The 24513-nt window shown below is 42.5% G+C and overlaps 2 protein-coding genes across 26 annotated transcripts in view; both read right to left on the bottom strand.

The window, feature by feature from the left end:
• Positions 1–361: 361 nt before the first annotated feature.
• fbxl3a (F-box and leucine-rich repeat protein 3a) lies at positions 362–6362 on the bottom strand. The gene is made up of 5 exons (XM_057053306.1): positions 6084–6362; positions 5077–5452; positions 4843–4965; positions 3806–3977; positions 362–3661 (listed from the first exon to the last, which is right to left on the bottom strand). Exons 2-5 carry the CDS (start codon positions 5449–5451, stop codon positions 3021–3023), a joined length of 1311 nt encoding a protein of 436 aa, XP_056909286.1. The 5' UTR covers position 5452; positions 6084–6362; the 3' UTR covers positions 362–3020.
• Positions 6363–6916: 554 nt separating this feature from the next.
• Positions 6917–24513, bottom strand: part of mycbp2 (MYC binding protein 2) — a 42374-nt gene continuing 24777 nt past the window's right edge. For 5 of the 25 annotated variants that reach the window (XM_057053079.1, XM_057053132.1, XM_057053106.1 and 2 more), the window contains 36 exons: positions 24223–24339; positions 23685–23825; positions 22423–22500; positions 21196–21417; positions 20096–20228; positions 19889–20014; positions 18578–18781; positions 17699–17803; positions 15543–17177; positions 15246–15415; positions 14910–15157; positions 14647–14814; positions 14407–14564; positions 14118–14317; positions 13821–13970; positions 13562–13740; positions 13259–13415; positions 12898–13122; positions 12675–12740; positions 12312–12551; positions 12115–12204; positions 11943–12023; positions 11595–11861; positions 11168–11451; positions 10963–11059; positions 10758–10877; positions 10548–10649; positions 10342–10470; positions 10086–10218; positions 9900–10003; positions 9495–9683; positions 9297–9404; positions 8951–9160; positions 8757–8864; positions 8289–8454; positions 6917–8203 (listed from right to left, as the gene is read on the bottom strand). In XM_057053079.1, the coding sequence (XP_056909059.1) occupies positions 8088–8203; positions 8289–8454; positions 8757–8864; positions 8951–9160; positions 9297–9404; positions 9495–9683; positions 9900–10003; positions 10086–10218; positions 10342–10470; positions 10548–10649; positions 10758–10877; positions 10963–11059; positions 11168–11451; positions 11595–11861; positions 11943–12023; positions 12115–12204; positions 12312–12551; positions 12675–12740; positions 12898–13122; positions 13259–13415; positions 13562–13740; positions 13821–13970; positions 14118–14317; positions 14407–14564; positions 14647–14814; positions 14910–15157; positions 15246–15415; positions 15543–17177; positions 17699–17803; positions 18578–18781; positions 19889–20014; positions 20096–20228; positions 21196–21417; positions 22423–22500; positions 23685–23825; positions 24223–24339 (7026 nt within the window). In that variant the 3' untranslated portion in view covers positions 6917–8087. The remainder of the gene's footprint in view (positions 8204–8288; positions 8455–8756; positions 8865–8950; positions 9161–9296; positions 9405–9494; positions 9684–9899; positions 10004–10085; positions 10219–10341; positions 10471–10547; positions 10650–10757; positions 10878–10962; positions 11060–11167; positions 11452–11594; positions 11862–11942; positions 12024–12114; positions 12205–12311; positions 12552–12674; positions 12741–12897; positions 13123–13258; positions 13416–13561; positions 13741–13820; positions 13971–14117; positions 14318–14406; positions 14565–14646; positions 14815–14909; positions 15158–15245; positions 15416–15542; positions 17178–17698; positions 17804–18577; positions 18782–19888; positions 20015–20095; positions 20229–21195; positions 21418–22422; positions 22501–23684; positions 23826–24222; positions 24340–24513) is intronic. The other 20 variants (XM_057053098.1, XM_057053293.1, XM_057053158.1 and 17 more) reach the window with 18 other exon arrangements.

Below are 24513 nucleotides of genomic sequence, written 5' to 3'. Positions count from 1 at the left end.
TCATGTTCCTGAAGGTGCCTTCTGGTCGGCATCTTGGGACGATGTCGCTCTTCTCCACCACCTCCACTCTTTTTGTCACTGTCCTGGTCTTCCAGGACTTTCCAGGACTCAGCTGTCCGAAGGCTGATTTGGCCACATCCCAAACCTCTTTGATTCAGCTTTGATTCTCAAAGGGTAATGTGAGATGACTTTAGGAGCTACGCTCTGCTTTATTTGAAATCTGTTGCAGAGGTGGTAAAAAACACCATCGAAAGAATTCTTGAGGGACGTTTTTAGCAGCTTGTTTACACTTTGTAGAAAATTCTTCAACAGATTCACAGCAATGAGAGGAAAAAGGTAACAAAAGAACAAAGTCAAGGAGTACATTCACAAAGTTTTATTACTGGTATAAGATCACATGTTTAAAACCACTGAAATCTCAAGACAAGTGACCTGCGAAGGTAGACAAGAGCGTTTGCCATACAGAAGCATAATAAGCCTGTCAACATCAGCTTACACCTAATATAGCGGACTGGAGGACTAAGAACAAATCCAATTTTAATAGGTATATTTTTGCGAGATTTTTGCTCATCCAGCTGTAAATCAAAAACCAAAGGAGAGGAATATGGTTGAAATGAGCAGGTCCATCCAGCTTTGCCCACTGCACGTCTTATGCAAAACTCAGGATATGGAACTGTACCACGAGGAGAGGTGACAAATTACACACAGAATAGGAGCACAGCAACCTACCGGTAGTTTACTGACAAGGAACCAACACCGTCAGACCAAAATAATACGAGGAACTTCCTGAAAGGTCGAATTTAAAGCAAGGCAAAAAGAACCAAATGTAAATCTGGGCTTTCCTTCAGGTCTCACGTGCAGTTTAGCCAAAGACTTTCTTTCCTTTACATGCCGTAAATTAACACAAATCAAAGGGAGAATAACCTTAACAACAGATTCTGGGAGTTTTAACAACAGGCCTTAGACACCTGTAAAATCTGCTCATCTTAAATCCATTTGTTGATTTTTGGAGGGAACAAAAACAAGTGTGCAGGTCAGATCTACGTCCTCTTAAAAACGGCTCTTTAGCTTTGATTCAACAACTGGAATGTCGCTTGGTCTCATTTTATTTTGGACAGAAGACCTGTGATGAGTCCAGTAGTCTTGCTTTTGGACTGGCAACACAGTTGTAATATAATCCAAGTGTCAATTGCCCCTGAAACCCTATAAATGGCTGCCAGTCTGCTGGTCGCTTCCACTTCCTCTGAGAAACACAAATTCATTACACACGCAGTATCAATAAATTACACATCTTATTTTAATCTGGTCACTACGGTGTGAAAAAGATCCCTCTAGTGAAGGAAACTCGCACTCTGGTTTGATAAGACACGAGCTGCTGGGTTCAGGAGACTTCAGACCCCGACAGTGGGCGAGATAAAGAAATACATACAGAACTATTCATAATAATAATAATAATAATAATAATAATATCAAACACACAGCGTTTTATATACAGATGTATTGGACTTCCTTCTTAAAGGAAAAACGTTTGTTTCACTCTTCTGACTTGCCAAATCTCTTGAACTGAGCTGGTTGGGTGTTAGACAGAAGCGCTGAGTCGGATCTACGGGGGCGTGTGTGTGTAATGGTCAGAACAATACCGCCTCCTCCCTACACGTACGATGTGGTAATGCGATACCAAGCGAATGCGGGGTAGCAGGAGGGCAAATAGTCACCAGAGGTTTAGAGCTTTAACAGGCAAATAACAGAAGATAGAAATGAAACCTATTTAAGAAAATCTTCCACCCTGCAGCCGAGGGACAAACATTAGCTTTGCATACCCAGCCTGCATTTGGAGCTAATAGCTGCAAAGACGAGTCTATAGAATTATTCTGAAGCAATCTGATCAGGAACGATCAAATATTCCAGGATCAAATATTTAAGTGCACTATCTATATTTACATAGCATCAGATAATGTAGATTTGTTACTTCAACGTGCCAGCCTGGGCATCTGCTTCAACAGATCCTCAGTGCAGTGTCAATCCTCAAGACTAACGGAAACATTATCAACAAGACTCCCTTCTCTCGTCAGAGCAGGACACGAATCGTTCTAGATTTGCTTCTCATCTAAGGTGCTTATGAAGTCTGACTGTACACAAACCTGGTTAACACAAACGTGAGATTGTTTTTTTTTTCTTTTTGAGCCAATTCAAACAGAACAGAGAAACAGAAGCATCATTTGGAGACACTGAGACATGAATCGACACTGTGCAAGTTGGCGGCACCGAGATAAACTCCTATATACACACAACCACAAACCTTCTTGTCCGTGCCAACTTTTCACAGAAGTTTGACAGTATTTTTTTCTGTTTTTTTCGCATTAATTAACTATTACGGTCGTATTCTCGATGGCCGACTGAATTAGTATAAAGTTCGGTGCACAAACTTGTCGCCTCTCTGACAAAAACACCTTCTAGCACATATTACACAATAAACACACAAGGAAACTATCCGAAAATCTCGATTTTTCCGTTAAGAGTGCAGAGGTGTGTGTTAGTTACTGGAGGCCAGTTGTGCATGTAAAAACATGCAACGGTTCCCCTTCGTGTCAAAAATGACCGGCAAATGTTAACAGCATATTACCGCACACACATTTGTCTGCATAGTACACATTCAAACATGTTACAGGGCAACATAAGAAAGTCCATAAAACTCGAGTTGGAGTTGTAAAAATGTTGCTTTTAAATCAGAATTCCACCTGCGCTGCTCTGTGGGCTGCTTGTGATGGGGCAAAGCCAAAAGAAGGAGCCCCCCCAGTTCATTCTGAAAGAGGTAAAGATGAATGTGGCGTCTGTATTTGATCCTGACAGTAGAATTCCGAAGCGTCGCTGCACCCCTGCCCTGCACAGTGGGGGGCAGCGTGGGTACACCCTTCATCTTGGCACCAAACCTTCCACAGTTGATAGAATCAAAAATCTCATTGATGTATATGGACACGGGGGTTGGGGATGTACCAGACCTCAAGTCTGAATCCTGAGCTTTACCATGTCGGCATCATGTCTGGGAACCAGACCCGGCCCAGGTGCTTTGAAACCTCCCAGTGGATCTCATCCAGGGAGTATTTGTGATCTGGAATCAGCACCTCCTCCATGATGGACAGCTGGGAAAGCCTCCTCCCACACATTTTGACGAACTCCACAAACGCACTGCAGGACACCTCGCACTCGCCCAGACCGATGGCTGACAGCTGGGTGCAGTGCTTGGCAATGCGTATCAGCTCCTCGTCCAGAGGGCGCAGGCCGTTGGCGCACACCACCAGCTCCACCAGGCGGGGACAGTGGAGGCCGACACGGCCTAAAACCTCCTTGCTGACTGAACGGCCGAAGTAAAGGTGGGTGACGGGGATCTCCTCGTTAAAAAAGGGCCCAAATTCGTCTTCGTACAAAAAGAAGTACATGACCAGGTTGAATTTGGGCGAATGCCGCACCATGGCGTCCCAGCTGCTCTTCTTGATGGTGTGAAAGTGCTGCCCGGGGTTCTCGCTCACCACATCGATCCGCAAGTGTTCCAGGTGGACGTGTTTCTCAGAGGAGAGGGCCAGAAGGAGTTCATCACTCAAGAGGTGGTAGTTGAGAGCCAGCTCTCTCAGCCCATGACACTGGTCTGCAACACACAGGATCCCTGCAAATACCAACACACCAGTCAAGATGGTTCGAACCAACCTTTTACAGGGACGGTTTTAATGCCATTGAGAAATTCTTAATATATATCATCACAATTGACAACAAAGAAGAAACATGGCGGCGTGGCTGTGAGACACAGTACCTGCTGGAGAGACGTGAGGGCAGCTGCTCATCTTCAAAAGCTTCAGGGTGTCACTGTTATTGGCCACCAGCACCTTCAGCGATGGATCGTCCACAGGAGTGTCATCAATCTTGAGCGAGGACAATGATTTGGAGTTGACAAACACCACAGTCAAAGCTGAGATGAAATGGGACTGTGGAGGAAATGACAATAATGCAGAAGCAGATGTAATACAGGCTGTAGTCTTACAGGCATGAGGAGCCAGTTCACACAGACCAAAAGCAGCTAAATTAACCTGCCAAAACCATGAAGGGAAAAGTGTCAGGTGGAGAGAGACTCCAGCAACATAAATCTTAAGATTTGGATTAGGAAATGCGTTACCTTGGCAAAGATTAACGAAATGAAACCTTTTTGCCATCCACCTTTATGCACCACAGTGAGGACACATCTGTAATCCATCTAACCTCAATTAAAATGGACTTTGTAAGATCCCAGAACCACAAGGAATCCCGGCTGCCAAATTTAATTTAAATCCGTAAATTCTACAACCTCCACACTGCTCGGATACTCCTGGTGGTTTAAAGGTGCTCAAAGCTCTGACAATGGTTGGATAATGTGCTGAACTGCGTGACAATATCAAGCTATTCAAAACTGCCTAAGAAATCAGCAGAAAAGCCTCATTGATGTGTCGCCTCCGCCTCCACCTGGAGACGATTCTGAGACGAAACAAGAATTGCAATTGCCACAATGCTCGTCACGTTTTGAGTAAGTGCACTTTAGCACATATGATGGAAGAGGAAAACATTTAAATCATAGAATTTCTTACATTGTAAATCATAAATTTGGCAATTTAATTAAATCCACCAGCACTTAAGCAAACCTCAACAAAGGGGAAGAACAGAGCGCTGCTGAAATGGCAGACAAAAAAATTCTATTTTACTTTCTTCTTGCCTCAAATAATTGTTCATTATTGCCAAGATTGGTTTTATAAACCACAAAATGAAAGCAATAGCAGTGTATTAACGCACACGCGCTCTATGTGCAAGGCTCAAGAATACCTTTGGAACCTCCATAAAACTGGGTCTGGCTGTAGAGATGAGCCCCAAGGTCTTCAGTGAGCAATTTACCAGCTGTGAAAGAATGTCACAGGCTGCCTCTGCAGACTCTGTGCTGCTGTCCACCTGCAAAGGACAAAGACAAGTGATGAATTCCGTAACTATGACAACAATATAACCGGCTAAAAGGAACACGGAAAACGAGCACCCATGTTTTTAACACAGACGTAACTTCACCTTGAAGCTGACATACTGCAGGTGGTTGGAGTGCCTCTTTATGATCTGTTTGATGAGGTCTGGATGTGTAGCTTTAAGGTAGGAGCTGGCTGGCTGGTTCAGCTCAAACTCAAAACATCTCCACAACTCTGGCATGTGGAAAGCCTGGTTCCACTTGCGGCACACCTGGGAGGCGTAAGCCCGGTCCAAAAGCGGAAGGTACTGGAAGATGTGTAGTAGGAGTTCCTGAGGCAGTCGTGCCCAGTCCCCATCTGGTGACCCGCTGGGCACCGCTGCCTCCACCTCTTCAGTCGCCCGTACCTTCTTACATGGCTCTGGTGGGCTGCTGGTCGAGGAGCCATCGCCGTCCTCCTCTCCTCCTTTAATCCGCTTCATTCTAAAAAATAGATTTTTTAGAAAAGACAGAAAAACATATATTTTTAAGAATGTGGGAAGTTTATCTTGAACACCAGTTATTCTAGAACCACCAGAATCGCCACATTTTTTAGGGATTACTACTATTACTATTTTCAAATTATAAAACGTTCGTAGTGTTAATAGCTATTGTTTGCTGAATCTTCCGCAACTTATAGGTGGGATGTATACTTTATGATATACTTTATGATATACTTACAACTGCTAGCCTGAGGCCACGTTTTAACAGGAAATTATCAATGAATTGATGTCAAACTCATAACACTGTTTCAATAGTTTCGTTAACAACTCCTGACATTTCAAACATTGAATCTTTCCATGCTTAAGTTAATGGCAGCTGACATTGACGAAATAAAACATTGACAAAGTTTATCCAATCCCACTCGGTGCCAACGTCACGTTAGCTTAGCTAGCTAGATTTGATGTTAACCGCAAATGAAAGGAAAAATAGTTCAAGTCTAGCTATTAAACAGACGGTTGATAAAAAAATATTTTATTAACGATAGTATATATTGAGGAGAATTACACATGGACCCACTGCATATGCCATTTTACGATAGGTGCTCTATAAGCAGCACAGCCAATCATCCTACCTTGTTGTTTACACTCTGCTAGCCTGCTAGCTGTGGGCAGGAAAATCCGACTACCGATATGACACTTCAACCCGGGCCGACACAGGAAAAGCTCATTCGCACAAACCAAATAACACGCATCGGAGAACAATAGCAACGCCGTCTGAAGGTAGAATAGAGATGAACGATGTTTTAAATAGAAATTGCCACAGCCTTCCTCCACTACGCTGACCCAATTCCTTTGCGGGAGTTACTGCCCCCTTGATTCTGAAATGGCGAAATGTTGTTGTTACGGCAGCGTTGCATCATGGGAAACACAATACGAAATGGCTGTGTGTAAAGATCCCGAGTGATGTGAAGATGACTTACACGTTTGCTATTAGAAATACAAAGAAAGAAAAAGTCCCCCCTAAATACTTTTCTCGGATGGCACATTTTCACATCTTTGACTTCCAAAAAAAAACTTTCAAGACATATTTTGGTGGAATTATATTGACATAAGTCTCACCCTGTTTTTTCCCCCAAGAAAATCTTCAACAAGAACAAATTTTAAGTACCTTAAATATCGCCTAATAATAGTTTGATTTCTTCATATCTGTTTTTTCCTATTAAACTTAATCAAAATGCAGTTTTATTCATCAAAATGTGTAGTACAAATGTTTAGTTTCCGTTGGACCTGACGTCTCTTTACGACAGCAGGAAGACTGGTAGTGATACACTTTAGTATTTTACTCCTCTCTGTTGAGATAGCTGCTCCCAAGTCCTGATGGGAAATGTAGTGAAATATATCATCAATATGACATAGCTTTAATACGTAAATGCAACATTTCATTTATTGAAAAAAAAAAACTGTATTACTTTGTGAAACAGAGAACCTGGTTTATTACCATTCAACTCCATCCACCACAGATATTACAGAGCAGATTCACAAGTATTAAGCTTTTAATATATAACAGCAGCTGCTTTTTATCTACACTCCCTTCTCCTAACCACTGAACTCCATGCCTCCTACTAAGAAAAAGCATTACAGGTGCACAATTTTATTTGGTGTGAAAACTGGCCCCTCCAATCATTCAGCTGTATTCAGCATCACTGCATTTTTTCATTATTTTGTTTTCCTTTGGGTTTTCTTGCTTTTTTGACAGAACTGCAAACAGAATTTTCATCCATCTTACGTCAGTGCAGGTGCCAGGGTCTTCCTTTGCACATCCAGACAACAGAAGAGAACCAACATTTAGAGGAGGGGGATTACAACTGCCTAATGTATAAAAATGTACAGTGGCATTTATCGACATACATTCTATAGGTTAAACAGCTGCAAATTGGAGGCACACCCAGTATTGCACTTCATTAAAAGTTCTGGCTCAAAACATAACCCAGAATATCAAACAAAACAGAGGTGAAGAGTAGCAACTTCAGAATACAGCTATTTTGAATAGTATCATTATATACAGGATTAGATAAATCATACATTATTTTCCTCCCATACTTTAAATCCCCCAACTCATCTTGTGTTGTCCTTCAAACCTTGATGTACTTGACAGTGGAGAATACTGTACAAGATTATGAAAAAAATTTACATATATCTTAAATTCATGAAAGTCATTGGAAATACAGCCTGTTCTTTTTTAACCCCACTGTGCCCCACAGTAGCCTTTAAGCAGATCATTTCAGTCCAATGTTTATCCTGGTACACGTTACTGATCGGGAGGAGTGCAACGTTATAGAAGCCGAGGGAATACAACGGCTGCATGCAAACACGTCACAGTTTTGTTTTTGTCTTTTTTAATTTAAATTCTATTGTTCATATTTCTTATTACTCTGAATCCACATGAGCCACAGCACGTCCTTAGCAGAGATCTGGGCACTGACGTCAGCAAGAGCAGACCTGGGAACTCTTGGCGCAGAGCAGAAACTTGGTCCAGTGTCCAGGAGACCCGGCCATGCAAGAGCTGAGCTTCACGACTGAGCTTCAGCCACAGGCAGAAATCACAGTAAACAAACTGGTTTTCAGTAAAAACTTCTTTAGAAGGTGTGGGCATTTCTACAAACCCCACACCCTAGGGCAAATTCCTCCCCTGTTGGTGGATGAACCACATGCAGAGGGCACTCTGTTCCCTCCAGCTGTTTTCCTTTGGGCCCTATAAAAGAAAAGCAAAGACACAATCCAGTTATTTTGGTGCGTACTCTTTTTGGCCATGTTCAGTAAACAGAGCTGATAAGCACCTGCAGGACAATGGGGCAGCTCCTCTTTGGGTACGCTTGTCATTCTCTGGAAATCATCATGGCAGGCATTGCAGAAGTGCGTGGTGCCAAAGCAGAAGAAAACAGCCACTGAGCAGCAGTACCGGCATTTATACTCAAGGAAGTCTGTGCCGTGCTTGGAACACATCTGTCAGGGCGGAGACAGTAAACAATCACTGATGAGACTTTTGTGCAAGATTTTAAAGCAAATACTTTAGGAAAAATCCTAGTTTGCATTCTTGACAATGGTGAGGCACTCAGAGATGTCACTTTTATTCACCCAGAGGGCAAATTCTAAATGAATTCCTTTAGAAACTAACGCTATTTAAAACAAAAATCAATACATTTCAATACCCTCAGGAGTCAGACATGTTTGAGGGAAAGTAACGGTGCCATAATTTTCCTTCAGGTTAGCCATTATCACCCAGCTCTTCACATGTTTTTACCCACCTGAGCCCTGGAAACATCAGAACATGCCCCACAAATCAGCTCACTGGGGTCATAATCATCTCCCTGACCCGCTTCTGCATCACACCGCGCCTCCCCTCCAAAATAAGCCTGAAATTAAGACCAAGCGTCAATTTTCAAGCCTCAAAAATTTAGTGGAAGCTCAAGTAGTTAAACTCTATTTTTTTCTATGATACCTTCTTGCACTTGTAGCAGACATAATATGCATATCTGTTCATGGCAAAGCCTGCAGGGTCGTTGTGGAAACGTGCACCAGGGGTTGTGATGGCTTCACTCTTATGCAGACCCTCATACTCCAGCCTCATTAGAGCTTTTCTTCTTACGTCCTCATACAACTCCTTGATTGGATCAAGCAGGTCCTTAATCACAGAGTGATTGATTTTATTCTGAAAGAACAAGAATAAAAAAAACCCAGAAAGTTTGTGTTATTTAACAAAGATGAGCTTTTAAATGAAATAGAGATACATCAGAGATGATGTGGACAACCTTTCTCGTCTCGTCATTGCTCATAGAGTGCTGTACCTTACAAATTGGACACAACATGAACCCAAACGTGATTCGAGGCCCAAGCCAGCGATTTTCCAGAACGCGGCGAGTGCACTGAAGGTGGAACACATGGGTGCAGTCCAACTGGGTAAAAAAACAAGTTAAACTTTAGATCAGAACAATCAGAATGGAAACATTTACATGGAAAGGACATATATTTAGTAACTGAGTCACCTGTACGGCAGGAGCTGCTGAAAGAGCCTCTGTGAAACAAATCATACACATATCATCTGCATCCTGTTTCAGGCAACCCGTGCTCTTGTCGCAGCCATGCAGACATGGGAGGCAGGCCTCCTCATTTTTGACTCCTCCACAGGGGTGTCCACAAGGATGGGTTTTACTGCAGGCCTGCTTTGCATACTCCTGAATGACAAATGGGAGAGGCTGGTACTCTCTACTACAGCAAAACTTGGTTGACCAGCATTCAGCCTTATAAGTCTAAAATTGTGATTTGTTGCAAATCTAATGAATAATAATTAACAGCTGAACTATGCTATGCTTCCATTGAGCTAATATTTATGTATGCATAAATACATACAAGTACTTGCTGAGGTTTTTAAACTGGACGGTTAAGGTTACCTGACAGTCTGGGTCTGAGCAGACACTGCCCACTGCAGAGAGCTCAGTTCCATTCCTGGTACCACAGAAGCGGCAGGCATCAGAGCTGCTGGACGTTGGTTTACCTACAACAATATTAAATGGCTCAGATTCAAGATAAAATGCAATAGGGTCATGAAATCAGTTGCATTCAAACATTTTAATTACCTGTTTGCTCTCTGAACTCTACCATGGCCTTCATTGTTTTAGAGTCTGCCAAAGCCATGAGCCAGAAGAGCTTAGTCCTCCCACAACCTTCATGGAGGTCCACCTTTATGGCTTCCTCTTCTTCTTTGAAAACCTGTCCGCAGCAGCAGAGAGAATACATCATATATCAATCCAAAATCAACTTCCAAGATTAAATGTTGTAGAAGTGAAAGCAACAACTGTGCTAAAAATGGGAGGATTGATGTTCACATCTGACCTGTCTCTGATGAGAGCGGGTCCGTCGGTGCAGGTGGAGGAAGCGGTCGCAGTCGGTGCAGAGGTTACCACAAATATTACACAGGATGATGGCTGCTGTCTCGCCATCATCGTGATTGTCACACATGGGCTGTGATAGATTAGCAAGAAATCAGTTTTGGCCAACTTTCGTAAAATGAAGCTCTTAATGTATTATATGGCGCTCACCATCTGTTTCTGCTGTCCATCTTTGCCCATCCAGCGCCCAGAAGAAAGTCTGTCAACATGATCCTGGTCCAGCACACAAAGCGAAGCTAATGCCAGCCACAACTATCAGGCAAAAGAAAATACAATTGTGAAAATAGAGTTTGATGTCAGTGGCTACCCCAGTTTGAATATGATTGATAAGTGTGCTTTTCTTAATATTTGAGTCCATACCCTTGTGGTGGCAATACACCGTACAGGAGACCGATGCTCTTCCTCCATTTTGGTAAGGGCTATGATAGTTTCAGCTATTGCATTTTTGGTGACTCTGGACCAAGCGTCTGAAAGATGCCCCTAAAACAAAGAATAGGATTGAGAAAAGTACACACCTTTGGAGCCTTTCCATTAATAAAACTTAAAAATACAAATAGTGACTTACAGCTGCCATGTCTTTAACAAGTTTTATTATTATTTCTGCTATCTGGGGAGGAGTAGAACCTTTCATCCACCAGTGGCTCTCCCCTCTGCGAATGTAGCTGAGAATGAGGGGAAAAAAGGAGAAATCTCATTCATTGCGAAAAAAAATGTTCAGGCCGAACAGAAAATGTCACCAAGTGTAAGATGTGTGGTCACAGCTCACTCACCTGGAGTTGAAGATCATGGGTAGTGTGACAGTGGTGACGCCTTTACCAACTGCCATGCCGGCAGTGCCAGAGATGGTTGTGCCTTTGGCTTTCAGCTGCACAGTGAGAGCTTTCGCAATGCAGCCCAAGAACATGTCAAGAATACAGAGTTTATTCCAGTCGCCCTTTTCTGTGGAGTGAATGATGTCACTGATGTCTGCTGGTGGCAGAGCCTTCACCCCAATGATGCTGGCAAGTCGTACTGGTGTGACCTCTGGGAGGACCCGTCTAAGCAGTGAGGTGACCTGAGATTTGGATTTAAAGAGAAAATTACTCATTAAAAGACAAATAACCTGATTTACAAGAAAACATAAGAGCATTTTTAAAGTAATCAAAAAGCATGTGGCTAAAATGTAGTACCATACAAATGGTTTGTACCCCCTCTCACCTGTCTCTGCACTCTCGGAGAAGCCGTGTGTAGCAGAGAGAACAGATCTTGCATGAGTGTTAGCTGCTGAGCTAGATATTGACGCCCAACATTTGAGCCACTTAGAGCCAGGACCATGGATAACAGCTCGAAACAGTAGGCATCTGATGATGCATCATCATCACTGGGCTGGGAGTTGGCATTCTCCTTGCTGGAGATGGCATGCTCCCACTCCTCCCTCACACGCGTGGCTTCCATCCGGATGGCCTGGACAATGTGTGCACACACCTGGAAATCCAGACGAATACATGCAATAAGTGCAAAATGGAGTTTCTAATATCATGGTGAGTCTTTCACGGAGCCAAATACCTGTTTCTGGAGATTTGTTAGTTTGCTTCTGCTGAAAATGATCCCCACCATGTGCTCTTTGAGGTCTGCATCTGATGGTACCTATGGATAATACAATTCAGAGTATGTAATTAAAAGTAACAAGTTTTTAATTCACATTAGAAATTGACTTTTGCTAAATGTCAGTGCTGACCTTATCTTCTCCTTCAGGTGATGAAAGCAAGTTTTTCTCCTCCTGCTCTGGTGTTGGTTCTGCATCACCACATATAAGTTTTCCAAAGACCTATATGAAAAATACAGCACAGGACAATGAGCAAACCTGTAATATGACAGATAGAGTAGGGAGGAATAATAAAGAAAAGAAATGAGAATAAATAAATGGAGACATACCTGGGACGTGATGAGACGAAACACTCGGAGCGTTTCTGCCTCACAGTTCTTCTGCTGAGCCATACTGGCTGAGATTTGGCCCAGAATCTTAATGCTTTCACCATCTTTCCAACCAAGGACTTTCACCTGACGAACCCTGAGGGTGTTCTCTGGGCCTTTCAGTTCAACTTTGATTACGTGATAATCCCCGCCAGGAAGCTCACTTGTCACCCAGCCCATGTGACGTGAATCAAGGTCAACCTTGAAAGGAAGGACACATGGTTTCTAGTCAGTTACTTCTAAAAGAGTCATTACAGCACCTGAAATATATGTCAACCAATAGTGAAACAAAATCTCTGCAAGAATGGAAAAACAGCCACATACCTGCTTGATTCTGCAGAGATCCTCTATTGCTTTTCCACAAAGGAATGTCACTGATGTTACTTTGTTCTGTAGACATAAGGAAAATATAACAAATGGTCAAATGAAAACCATCAGCACCCAACCACAGCACTTACCACAGTTCAATTCTGATTTCTGTTGCATTTCATTTACACTATAACAAGCAGTGTTTTACCTCAGAATGAACATGGTGTTAATGTCTTACCCCAAGATCTCTGGAGTTGTCTACATGAACAGACACATTGGAAGCATTAATGCCTTTTACACAGCTGATCGTGACACTCTTGGTTTTGTTCTTGTCCTCGTCTCCAGATTCCCAGAAGGTCTCTGTAGAACCATCTGTAAGGCTGCCGATCATGGCAGGCCGGCTGGATGTCCTGATGTCTACTACACTGGTCAGGTCCTTCAGACAGGTCACCATACACAGATCCTATAATCACATACGTTTTATGATCACAATGCCATTGATAGAGAGGCAAACTAAACAATATTTACAATTTATTTTGTTACTACCGGCCAGGAATACAAATCACATGTACTAGTGGATTAGTAGTAATTTGTCTTGCCTGGCTCATTGCTTCATAGCCTGACTGTACACTGATGTTAAAGCTCTCTTCACTGTCCCCATCATCTGACTTGGACAAGATATTGTTTATGTGATGGAAAACGTTGCTCTGGTGGAGAAACTGGTGATCAGAAGGCTTAAACTTGAGACTCCAGCACCTAAAAGAGCAAAGCACTCGATTACATTGCCATAAAATCTACATGAACACTTCAACTAAAAATGATTTCTCAAGTTTCATCAGGTGAAAAGGAAAATATGAAAAGCTAGTTGTGGGTTGATACTAAAAAAAATGTACAAACTGTACCTTAGTGCCATCTGCTGAAGTGAGCTTCCACTAGGAAGTGACATCATGAGATCAGAGATAGTCTGAAGGAGGCGGTGGAAGGTGTGGGGGAGTGGATGAGCTGCCTCCCCAGCAATAACAATGTCGGACAGAGGGTGTTCACAAACCCCAAGGTCTCTTTCCTGTAGGTGGAGGTGTTCCTAATTAGAAAATGTAAGAGTAAAGCAAAACGCCTGCTGCATGTTTCCATGTTGATGCTTAATCACTCAGTTGGAATTACCTGTTCCACAATTTCTTTGTTTCCCTTGTTTTCATCATCTTCCTCATCCTCGGGTTCAAATGGTGATGGAGTCAGAGATGCTACAAAGTGCCAGAGGATGTCATGCAGACACGTGGTCTGGATCACATTACACAGCAGCCAGTTGAATGCCTGACAGACATAGAGAATTAGTCTTATGACTGAAAACAAGAGTGGAATTTATATTCATGAACAACACATTTACATAAATCTACCACATCATTGACTGCAACCATTGTCTGTTAAATGCCCATACTTGAGTAAATATCGCAGGCATACCTCCATAGCAAACACTCTGCAGGCAGACTTCCTCAGTGCATGCCTCATGGCCACTTCAAGACCTTCCAAATCATGGTGCTGAATAACAAAAGCCAAGACCGGCCATTGGAAGTTCCTCTCCCCCTTACTGAGTGAGCCATGTGCTGAGATCAGTCTGGATAGCTCTGGAGAGGGGTGTCGTAAGAGCGAAGATCCCACCTCTGTGTAATACGCAGGGTTAGTGTTACTTACAGATGATACATCATGTTTCTTTGAGTAAACATTATTTACACAGAGTAATTTCTGTTACCTGCATCACCACTGTGGACCCTGCGTCTAGGAACAGCTTTGACCCGGGCAGGAGAAGGAGAGTGCTGCTTGTCATACTCAGATGCTACAACTGAGTAAGACCTCTGAAACACGGTTCTCTTTGCTGTGTCACTGTCTGTGATTGGACTGGTTTCAAGGCTGAAAGAGAGAATATTTTGATAAACTGGGAATAGAAAATAAAATAAAAGGCCAGAAGAACATTCCTAAATCACAGTATCACCTAGGGGGCATTGACTTCATGTTGCTCTCTGGCTCCTCAAATACATTGGGGCAGGCATCTGGTGTGACTGAAATGTAGGGTGCAGGAACAGATGTTGAGCGTAAATATCGCATCTCATCTTGAAAGAGGTTATCATCTGGGTAGGCGCCATAGTTTTCAGTGTGTTGCCTGAAGGGTGAGAGAAGAGTGGAAGACATTCTCATCATTTTACAATCCTTTTAAGTGTTGGAGTTTGTGTCCTGGATAAAACATACTAAAAATACCTTGCTAGTGTCTGGAGGTACAGACAGCCCATTTTGTTTGGGGGTTCATCTGATACTCCCTCCTTGAGGCTGGGGAGCAGCTGGGAGTGCAGAGGCCGGGGAGGGTGATGGCACAGCATGCTGGGCTCAGCGGCACTGCTGAGTGACAGCAGGAACAAAGCATTTGCTCGAATCACCTGATGGGCCTCCATAGTGGGCAGTGCCCTTGGAGTTTTCACCTGCAGAGGTTTTTTCCTTGATTGCTTAACCTGGCAAAAACAAACAAATTGAGCCCGATTCAAGTTTAAGCAGTAAAAATAGACAATTCTGCGGGAACACAAAGTTCTGCACCATCACCTTTTCCCGAGCAGCAGTTTGTTTCTCTCTGAGGTATTTTTCCCGACAGCGGTCACAAACCAGATACCAGGTGCTCCCTCCGATGCCTCCATCTCCACAGTTACCAGCCCAGCCACCACAGAAATGGCCTATACTGTTGTAGCCCTGGCCTCCAGCATAGCGGCCACAACCTAGCAAAAGAAAAAAACAAAGCAATGCAAGAATGGAAAATGAAGGATCAGTTTGTAATTTAGAAAAGAAACTTGGATCAAAATGATATCTGATGAATAAACAAAATGCCGTGTATGGTGTTTTTACCTGGGTGAGCCTGTCTCATATGGTAGGTGACGGGGTAAGGGTGAGATTCCCCACACAGCTCACAGATTGTGTCTTTCTCAGGTCCTCCCATGGCAAGCTGTGCCATCTCTCCAAATAGGTTACCTCTCGGACGAACCTCTGCCTTTTCCCTTTTCTTCTTCTCCTTCTTGGTCTTTTTACTATCCTTCTCATGTTCCTTCTTTTTCAGAATGGCACTTGATCCTGGACTGGGAAAGATCATGTTCTGGGTTGCTGCTTTGATGGTGGCCATAGAAATGTCCTCCCAAAATGCCACTAGATGTTGTAATGTCAATGGCAAGATTGATTTTGCTCTCATGGACGAATGGGAAGTTGCCTCATAGGAAATGGCTTCCCCCTTCCCGTCTTCACACTTTTCAGGCAGTGGAGGTTCTTTCAGCATGGAGAGCACTTTGTTTTTGTTTATGCTTCCCATTTTGGAAATGTCTGGCCCATGTGGAGCAATGTTAAACATATTAAGTGCAGAGGAGATCTCTAAAGAGTGGCGATTCTTTAATTTGCTCTCTTTTTCCTCAGAACCTTGTCCTCCTAGAGAGCTACGGATGGGGGCGTGCTCTTTGGTTAAGTCTGGGTTAAACTTGAGGAAAGATGAGCAGGCCATTGCATCATGGACAATGCCTTCATGCCAAAGGAATGCTGCAAAGACTGCTCTTGCACATTCTGCCACAGATGGTGACATGGCCTGTTTTACCGGTTCTGTGACTCGGGATGTACTCTCCCCTTTGAACAGAGGTCCAGATTTGTCCTTCTTAGGTCGTGTGTGTCGACTGGAGGTTTTGCGGCTGACTTTGGGTGAAGACCGGCTCTCGATTTCCTCTTTGACAGGGGCTTTGCCAATGCTAAAATGTACCTTACAGGAGCCTTCGTCAGCATTATGGACCTCTATATTCTCATCATTGCCATCCTCAGAGAGAAGAGTGCTAGAGGTGCACACTTCAACAACTTCACTGTGAAGGTTCTCTTGGGTCACATGTGGAGAAGGAACACGGTTCTCTATGTTAGCGATCACTCCTTTGTTTGGATCTTTAGGTGATAGCTTAGGTTTTGGTGAGGTGGACCTGCCCCTAAGAGGCTCCGTCAGTGGAATCTTCTTCTTTCTAAGTGTATCTGGATCTAGAGTGTATGAATCTGATTTTGATCTCTCTCTGGGCGGGTCGAGGTGAGCTTTGGATGAGGGACTAAGTTTAGGTTGCAGGTTTTTGTCATGGTGTGCTGAAGGTGAGTTCTGGGAGGAGGTGCTGGAGGGACTAGACCTGCCTGAAGAGGACACCATTTTTTGCTTGGGCGAAGAGGAGCGAGAGCTAGGGTTTGGGGAGTCGGTGCGAAGTCCTGGCGTTCTCCCATCTGCTTTAAGGGCTTGCAGAGTATTGTGGTTCGGAGAGTGAGAACGGCTGTGGGAGTCAGACCTCAACTTGGCTGTGTCAGACCGAAGGATGAGGGCTTCACTGGCCGAGAGTCCTCCATCCCCTGCCTTTACTCTGGTCTGGTCAGATGAGCGAATTCCCCGACTCTCTTGTTTTGGCAAACGATTTTCTTGCCGGTGTTTGGAGGCTGGGGAAATGGGGCGAGTACCAGAGGTCACGTTTCCTTGTTCACCTATAAGTTTATAATGTACAATTCAATTCAATAAAAGGTATCATTTAGAAATACCTCCAAATCTACAATTACAGATCATGCAAACAAAATAATATAATGTTGATGAAAGCACAAGACCAAATGAATAGAACACTTGAAAGACAAAAAAGAATCCCAAAGGCAAGAAATGTGTTTGACTAGCTGGGTGTTTCAGCCACAGCTTTTAGCAAGTAAATACTGATATGGAAATGGTAGCTTGACAATCATGGATGAGCTAGTGAAAGATGGATTCCAGCCCAGTCCTGACCTTAATGGAATGAAGCCAAGACAAGAAATTAGCAGCTTTGTCATTTAAGGTCCAAACCGTACAGTTGCAGCTATGTTCAAAATTCACATCCAAATTTCTTATTTAACTTCATATTTTTAAATTGATCCTACAAAATGTTTTGATTTTACTAAAAAAAAGTAAACTTTTGATATTACTGAATTGCTGCCATCCCTCAGTTCTGACTGAGGGAGGCTTGCAAGCTGTGATTACCCACCCTTTTGCCTTAGAGCGACAGATGAGAGAGCAGTACCATGCCCAGCCGTGGACACACTGTTTTTGTGCACACGCTCACGAGAAGCAAGGTTGCGTGATGAACCATCTACAGCGGAAATAGTGAAGCAAGTAAACAAACGAGCCATGGAATGCAAAGGAACCACCACACAGAGGAGAAATAAGAGAGCACAAGCTATGAGGTCAATTAAAGACCTTTAGAGACCAACAAAACCATTCTGGGAAGATCAAAAGAGGTACAGAAACTAAAGACTTGTAAAGGTATAGTAGCAGAAATTCCAGAACCTGAGATAATTTGTGCACCTGAATAAGCAGTAGAATAGAGAGGCTGTTTGGATTGTTTAGACAGCTGGAGGTCTGATGATGGCCATGATGATGAATATGTTGTAATCTCTGTCAATATTACTGTGGACTCAATCGTAGTCAAACTAGTTGATGGTGTTTTTATTTGCAATTATGCGCTGGGCTGGTTGATAGAGGATGTGCAAATGATAATGAAGGAACACAGCTGACAGACAGAGGACGCACCTTATCTTATTATTCACTACATGGCCAAAATGTATTCGGTTATATAGATAATTAGTCCAGTTTAAGCATTAAAAAGCAAATTCAAATGCACCTGCCAGTGCATCCTCACCTAACTAGTTTGCTCTACATGTGGTATGAGACATGAGGGTTTGTTAAGGACATCCAAGGGATATTTCAGCACGCTATATCACACACACTGTTATATGTCACACTTCATTCCTGCTCTCCTCAGAATCTTCAGAAGGCAAAATTAATACGAAACGAACCAGAAAAAAAAATACTGGAGGGGAAATGATGAACAACTGTGCAACCAAGCACTGTCAAACAGACTTACTCAGAAGCTGTGGTTGTGGCTGTGACAGTTGGGAGGGGGACTGTCCAAACACAAATGGGCTGTGGACAAGGGAGGAGGAAGAGGAGGAGGAGGAGGAGGAGGAGGAAGGAGGTTGGGCGGCTTGTTCAAATACAGAGGAAGAGGGAGCAGCTGGGAGAAATGGCCCAGACTGAATGGAATTCAGTATGGCACTCAACCGGTCACCTGCAGAAATGGACACAGAGGATGGGGAAACTACGGCTTATGATACGGCTTGAGGTTTTCAGTGGGGGTGAGGGTCATTCAGAATTTATCTTCTATGAATCAATCTTAAATTAATGAAATCTTCAGTCTAAACTATGGACTTGTAAGGACATCTCTTCTTTGGTCGGCTCAGAGAGTTGGGTCATAATTCATCTAGAAGGTAACCTCATACCTCCAACCCACAGATGTAACTTAATTAAATCCCTCAATCTGATGGCTCATATACAGTTTGCAGTTGCAAAGACCACGTATAAACAATGTGTGTGACTTGCAACATTGTATTTCCTTTAGGAAAATGGGCTATAGTTTAAAAAAAAAAACTGTAAAGAAACAAGGAAAAACTTGTGAAAGTATTCCAACTTCGGCAATTTGAATACTGTGTGACGCTGCATAGATTGCAAATTTCTAATTATAATGTGTAGTAGTGAAGGCATAATACGCTATTAGCTTTCTGTGAAATAAACATATTCAGGGATATCTCCATCAGTCTCCAGACATTTGTAAGGCTTATTGAATTTAGCATGAAAAACGAGATTTGTGATCTATCTAGTGCAGACACATACTATATGAGGTTAAGAGAGTCTGCGGTCATTTGCTGAAATGCAACAATAAAGCTTTCTTCTACAATGACAAGAAGCACAGTGGTAGTAGGAGATCTTTTGTTGCTAATTTACAGCAACAAAAGTGAATGGGTGCAATCACAAACACATATTCCGGGGCCTGTTGTTGGTGTAATGGTGTAAGGTTATACCAAAACACCAACAACAGAAGAGAGCATTGAGTAGTTTTAATTGGCACATGCATCTGGAGAAATATGCCTAACATTGCAAAGATGTTAGGCTGCAGATTTAAAAAAAAGCAAGAATGCATGAATAAAATACACAGAGAAGCTGGTGGATAAACTTTGACACACTGTAAAGAATAGTGAAGGGAGAAGATTAAGAAATTCAATGGGGTTTTTTTATTAAAGAGTTGAACACTAAAATGACCAATGACTACTGATGAAACTATATTTATTCAATTCAATCAACTATTCTTTAAACCCACTTTACACCAAGCTAGCCTCACCTTTATTGTTGGAGAGCCCATAGTCGAAGCCCTGCGCTCCATTAGACGTTGCGGGGCTGTTGAAGGCGTGCACAGAAAAGGGGCTGGGTGGTGGAGTCTGTGCCCCATGCTCTACCAGTACTTGTTCTGTAAAAGCAAATTTAATCACAAAACTTGCAAATTGTTTTGAGCGCAACAAATTCTCCCCTTTTGTTTAGTGTAGTTTACCATCATCATGGCGAAGATACTGATTTCCACCACGGTCTCTTGCCAGTGACCAGGCCTCTCCTTCATCACTCTCACAGAACTCCACTACACTGTTCTTATCCAACTGTACCCAGGACCCCTCTGAGTTGACCACCTGATACACAAACAACACTCTTTATCTACACTCAGGGAACAAGGTCATAGTCAAGACATTTACACACTTTGTCAACCCGTAGCTACGGAGACAGCCACCTGCGTTATTACAGCACAACACACACTCCATTACAGTTGATCAATGACATGCAAACATTCCATTAATCTGATTGACACATACAAAATCCACAGTAGTAGATCATGTGAATTTGATTTTCGGACACTGCAGGACAAAACTGATATAGCTCATATGAAAAATTTAAACAAAAAAACTTACTATAAGAAAGAGGTAGCTTATTGAAAGGTTAATGCATGAGGTTGTTTTTCTCAAATTCCTGAAATATCGTATATTTTTTGGACAAAGACATAGATGAAAGTATTAGTATGTGCAGAAGGCACCTCTGAGATCCAAACAAGGCACTCCAGTACAGGTTGAGAAGAGAATAACTGAACAGCATGACACACCACAGCAGGCAATGAGAGGCCATATCCAAAAGAGGGGAGGCTCCACGAGCACCAGGCCAAAAGAAAACTTGCACAGTTCAAAGTGGCTGACAAGACTGACAAAAGTGTAAGAAAGATACAGCAAAGGCACAAGAAGGCTCCAGCATTCTGACTTTCACTTAGAAGTCTTGAAATGTCTGAATGCGACACCCTGAAACTGCAGTGACCTCATTAGACCAGAATTAGTAGGAAGCAGGTGAAAATGTTGCAGCGACAGAAGTTGGCATGAGCTCGACGGGCAGCAAGATACAGAATACTAATCCGCACCCGGACAGAATTAACGTACATGCGTTAGATTGAGAAATTAGTGATATTAAATGTCAGTTCATTTGAAGACAACCAAGGTTTTTAAAGCTCAGGGAATTATGACACAGCGTTACCAGCAACAAAATATGTGATTTTTCAAATCATCAATCTAAACCCTGCCACAAAAAAAAGTTGCATTATTTGGGGGGAGTGCGTACCTCGCCTATGGCCTTGACCTTGTTGCCAAGAACTAACATTCCAATGGGGATACCCCTAAGGTTTGGACAGCTTCTGATGTTGTGACCAGAGGGGCCAGTCTTCACTACCTGATAAATCCCTGGGCCGCCCTGCCCTGCCCTGTCTTGCACCCGAATGGGGGCATCATGGGAAGGGCAGCTGCTCACCTCCTTTATGTTGTCCTCTGATTGGCCCTTGACTTCCTGCAAGAGTTAAGAGTACAGATCAGGGCTAAAAGCACAGTGAGATGAAGGAAGGCTGCAGAAATGCTGAGTCATAACATAATATGGAACCATTAATTGTTTCGGAAGGGGGTATTTAAAAGGTCAGTGCTGTAGAAAACACCGCATTGGGAGATTGATATTGACATCGAAGAAAAACCTTTTATATTTCAAGTAAAACATTTTTAAAACAATCACCACTACAGATTTGAAAACCTTTTATGCAGTAAATATTTTGGGAATGGCTTCTAGACGAGAACAGAAGCACTGAAGACTGACAGCATTTGCTAATCTATACATTCATGTACAGCTAAAATCTCAAGGCAGGACATTGTGCCTTAATTCAATCATGTAGTAATTCATAGTTTTTACTTTGTCTAGTCTGTATCATAGAGATGTTTAATTTTTACACATAATTGAACATGCAGGAGATGTAGATTACTCACTGTCCCATCTTAAATGTATGGTGTCAAGTTTTTTTTCCAAGTATTCTTGTTTTGTATATCACATGACATGAAGGGAAAATCATCTTTAAAAGTAATGCTGCTACAAGTCCCCACCCCTCCTCCTCTCCAGTGACAATCAAATGACCATTAGACAATGGATGCAGTCATAGAAAGGAAAATGCACAGTCAGTAGAGTCAGGGAGGCATGCTATGACTCAGGAGTAGAAAATATATCAGAGGCCTTTTAAACAAAAACAGACTGGCTCTTATTTGACAGTACGCACATGCAACACACAAGCTTAAATAAATTAAATTCCAAATGGTGATCACTGCAGGTGTATACCAAACGGTCAGCACCGACAACAAATTACCATACAAATAAATCATTACGACACTTAACCATGCAACTGTGGTTCATGGGCGTACGCATGTTTTAACAGCGATTGTGACAATGAGCGCAGACTGAAAAGGGGTTCAAGATGAAAAGTAACATAAGCTATGCTGCAGTACTGCGATGTTTTTCTTCCCTCACACGACTCACCTGTGGTGGGAATACAGTTAAGGGAGTCCACGACAACAATCCCAAATCCCTGACTCCTTGGCTAGCGTTAAAGACACTCTGAGCAACAGATTGTAAGACAGTCAAGAAGTAACAGTTGGCTTGAGAGAAGAGAAAACATGATGGGGGAAAATGCGCTTTTATTTTTTTGGAAGACCAACATATTTTAGACCGACTCCTTTGGAATTTCCTGCAACAGTCCTTATTGCAGATCGAGAAAATGAAGACAGTCGGATTTTGTGAGGCTACTCAAATAATTTGTTCAAAACTGATAAAAAAAAAGGGAGGCCATGAAGAACTGAAGCCATATACATAGCCTTTTCAACACTTACCAAAGAGTAGGGTCATTATTTATAAATATAATACGACCACAATAGCCATAGAAACTTCCAAACTTCCAAAAAAATTCTCCCACTGGGGTGATGTAGTGTGCCATGCTGTTCAGAGACCTTACATGGAAGCCTTTAAGCATTTAATGCATCCCAATGCAAATATGGAATTGTAGGACCATATAGACACTATTACCTATAGAAAGTAACTGTGGAGCAGCTGCTTCATGACAGAAAACCACCTGGATTCGAACATCAAATTCCCTGTTACCATGGTATTATTTCATAAATAAACCCAGCCAGATTCATTTGTTGCAATGTATTTTGGTGGTTATTGAGGCATGGAGCAAAATGAGAAGAAACCCTTGGAGCCCCATGATGCATTTTGTGTTTATGAACTGTGACTAAGAGGCAGTGGTGAAAAAAAGATTCCACAATGCAGACCAATCAACTTCACCAAGACAAAAGAGTTTTTAAACACCTTTTCCAGCATCTGTCAAGTCATGCATTGGAGTTCATCTGATTGTTAGAATACCGGTACTGTATTATACCAAAGCAGTACTTAAACAATATTAGGTTGTGAGTACTTGTGAAGGCTGTGATTAAAACTGAGCCATGTTGAGGGCCTTCAAACAAGAGTTGCAATGCATGCACACTCCAAACTACTATTCTTTTGCAGTGTGTTAGTAAAATAAATGGTATTCCTTTCGCTCATATGGACATTTCATGCAAAAAAGGCTTTAACAGACTGAATTTCTCAATGTACCATGCACTGTGTTCATTTGCAGGTCCGATGTCCAAGTCCTTTAAATGCTACTACTCTTAAACAAAAAGCTCTTTGGCTTTTACCAATTAAACAGAGGTGTTTGTCTTCATTAAACATACAGACTACCCACCAGGCTCTCTTCTACTTACATCAGCTGGGACCAAGAGGGTCCTGCCCAAATGCTGGTTAAAAGAGAGGCACCAAGCTTCCGTGTACCCATTCATGCTTGGAACATACTTCTTCACTGTCTCATCATTTAGCCTGAGCCATACACCATCATCATTGTGAATCTATAGGCACAGAAACAGAGCAATGAACATAGGTACACCCATACATCAGATCTGAGGTTAGGTTGATCTTTTTATTGTGGTGATTAGAGTTATTGGCCCAGTTTCCAGTTGTGTTACTGAAGCGTGGATTGAAGATAATGTGCTGAACGGAAAAGTGCAAAATACTACAAGCACAACCATGAGGTAATTACTTCATAATAACCTATATAATTTTAATTTTCAATTCAATTGTAGATGTAAAATTGATCACAATTTTAAAGATATGTTTCAAAAAAGGACGTTGTTGTAGCCACGGTACATTCACAAGGCTAGGAAACTAAAACGTTTTGGATGTGGAAAAAAAAAAGTTGTCTTTTTCAATCTTACTAACTGGGATAATTCCTCTGGAGTCAATTACCTCATCAATGAAAGTGATGGTGCCATTAACATGCACTACACCTATCTGATCACTCTGCAGGGAGGGGTGACTACGCACACGCAGACCAGCACTGTCCTTGGACACAAATTTGCGGACCTGAGAGAAGCAAAGGTAAGACAGAGTTTGTTAACAGCAGGAAATGATAGAAGAGAAAAAGTGGAGTAAGACACAAGAGACTGAACTCGTTCAACTAGAGTGAAGACGAGTATGCGTCCAGATGCACACAAAGACACAACCAAAGCTGACACTTAAGCCTCGTTTTCAGCAGCA

Source organism: Takifugu flavidus, chromosome 1 (assembly GCF_003711565.1).
Source record: "Takifugu flavidus isolate HTHZ2018 chromosome 1, ASM371156v2, whole genome shotgun sequence".
Taxonomy (NCBI): Eukaryota; Metazoa; Chordata; class Actinopteri; order Tetraodontiformes; family Tetraodontidae; genus Takifugu; species Takifugu flavidus.
Note: the sequence above shows the minus strand (reverse complement) of the source record. Positions and strands in the feature narration are given on the sequence as shown.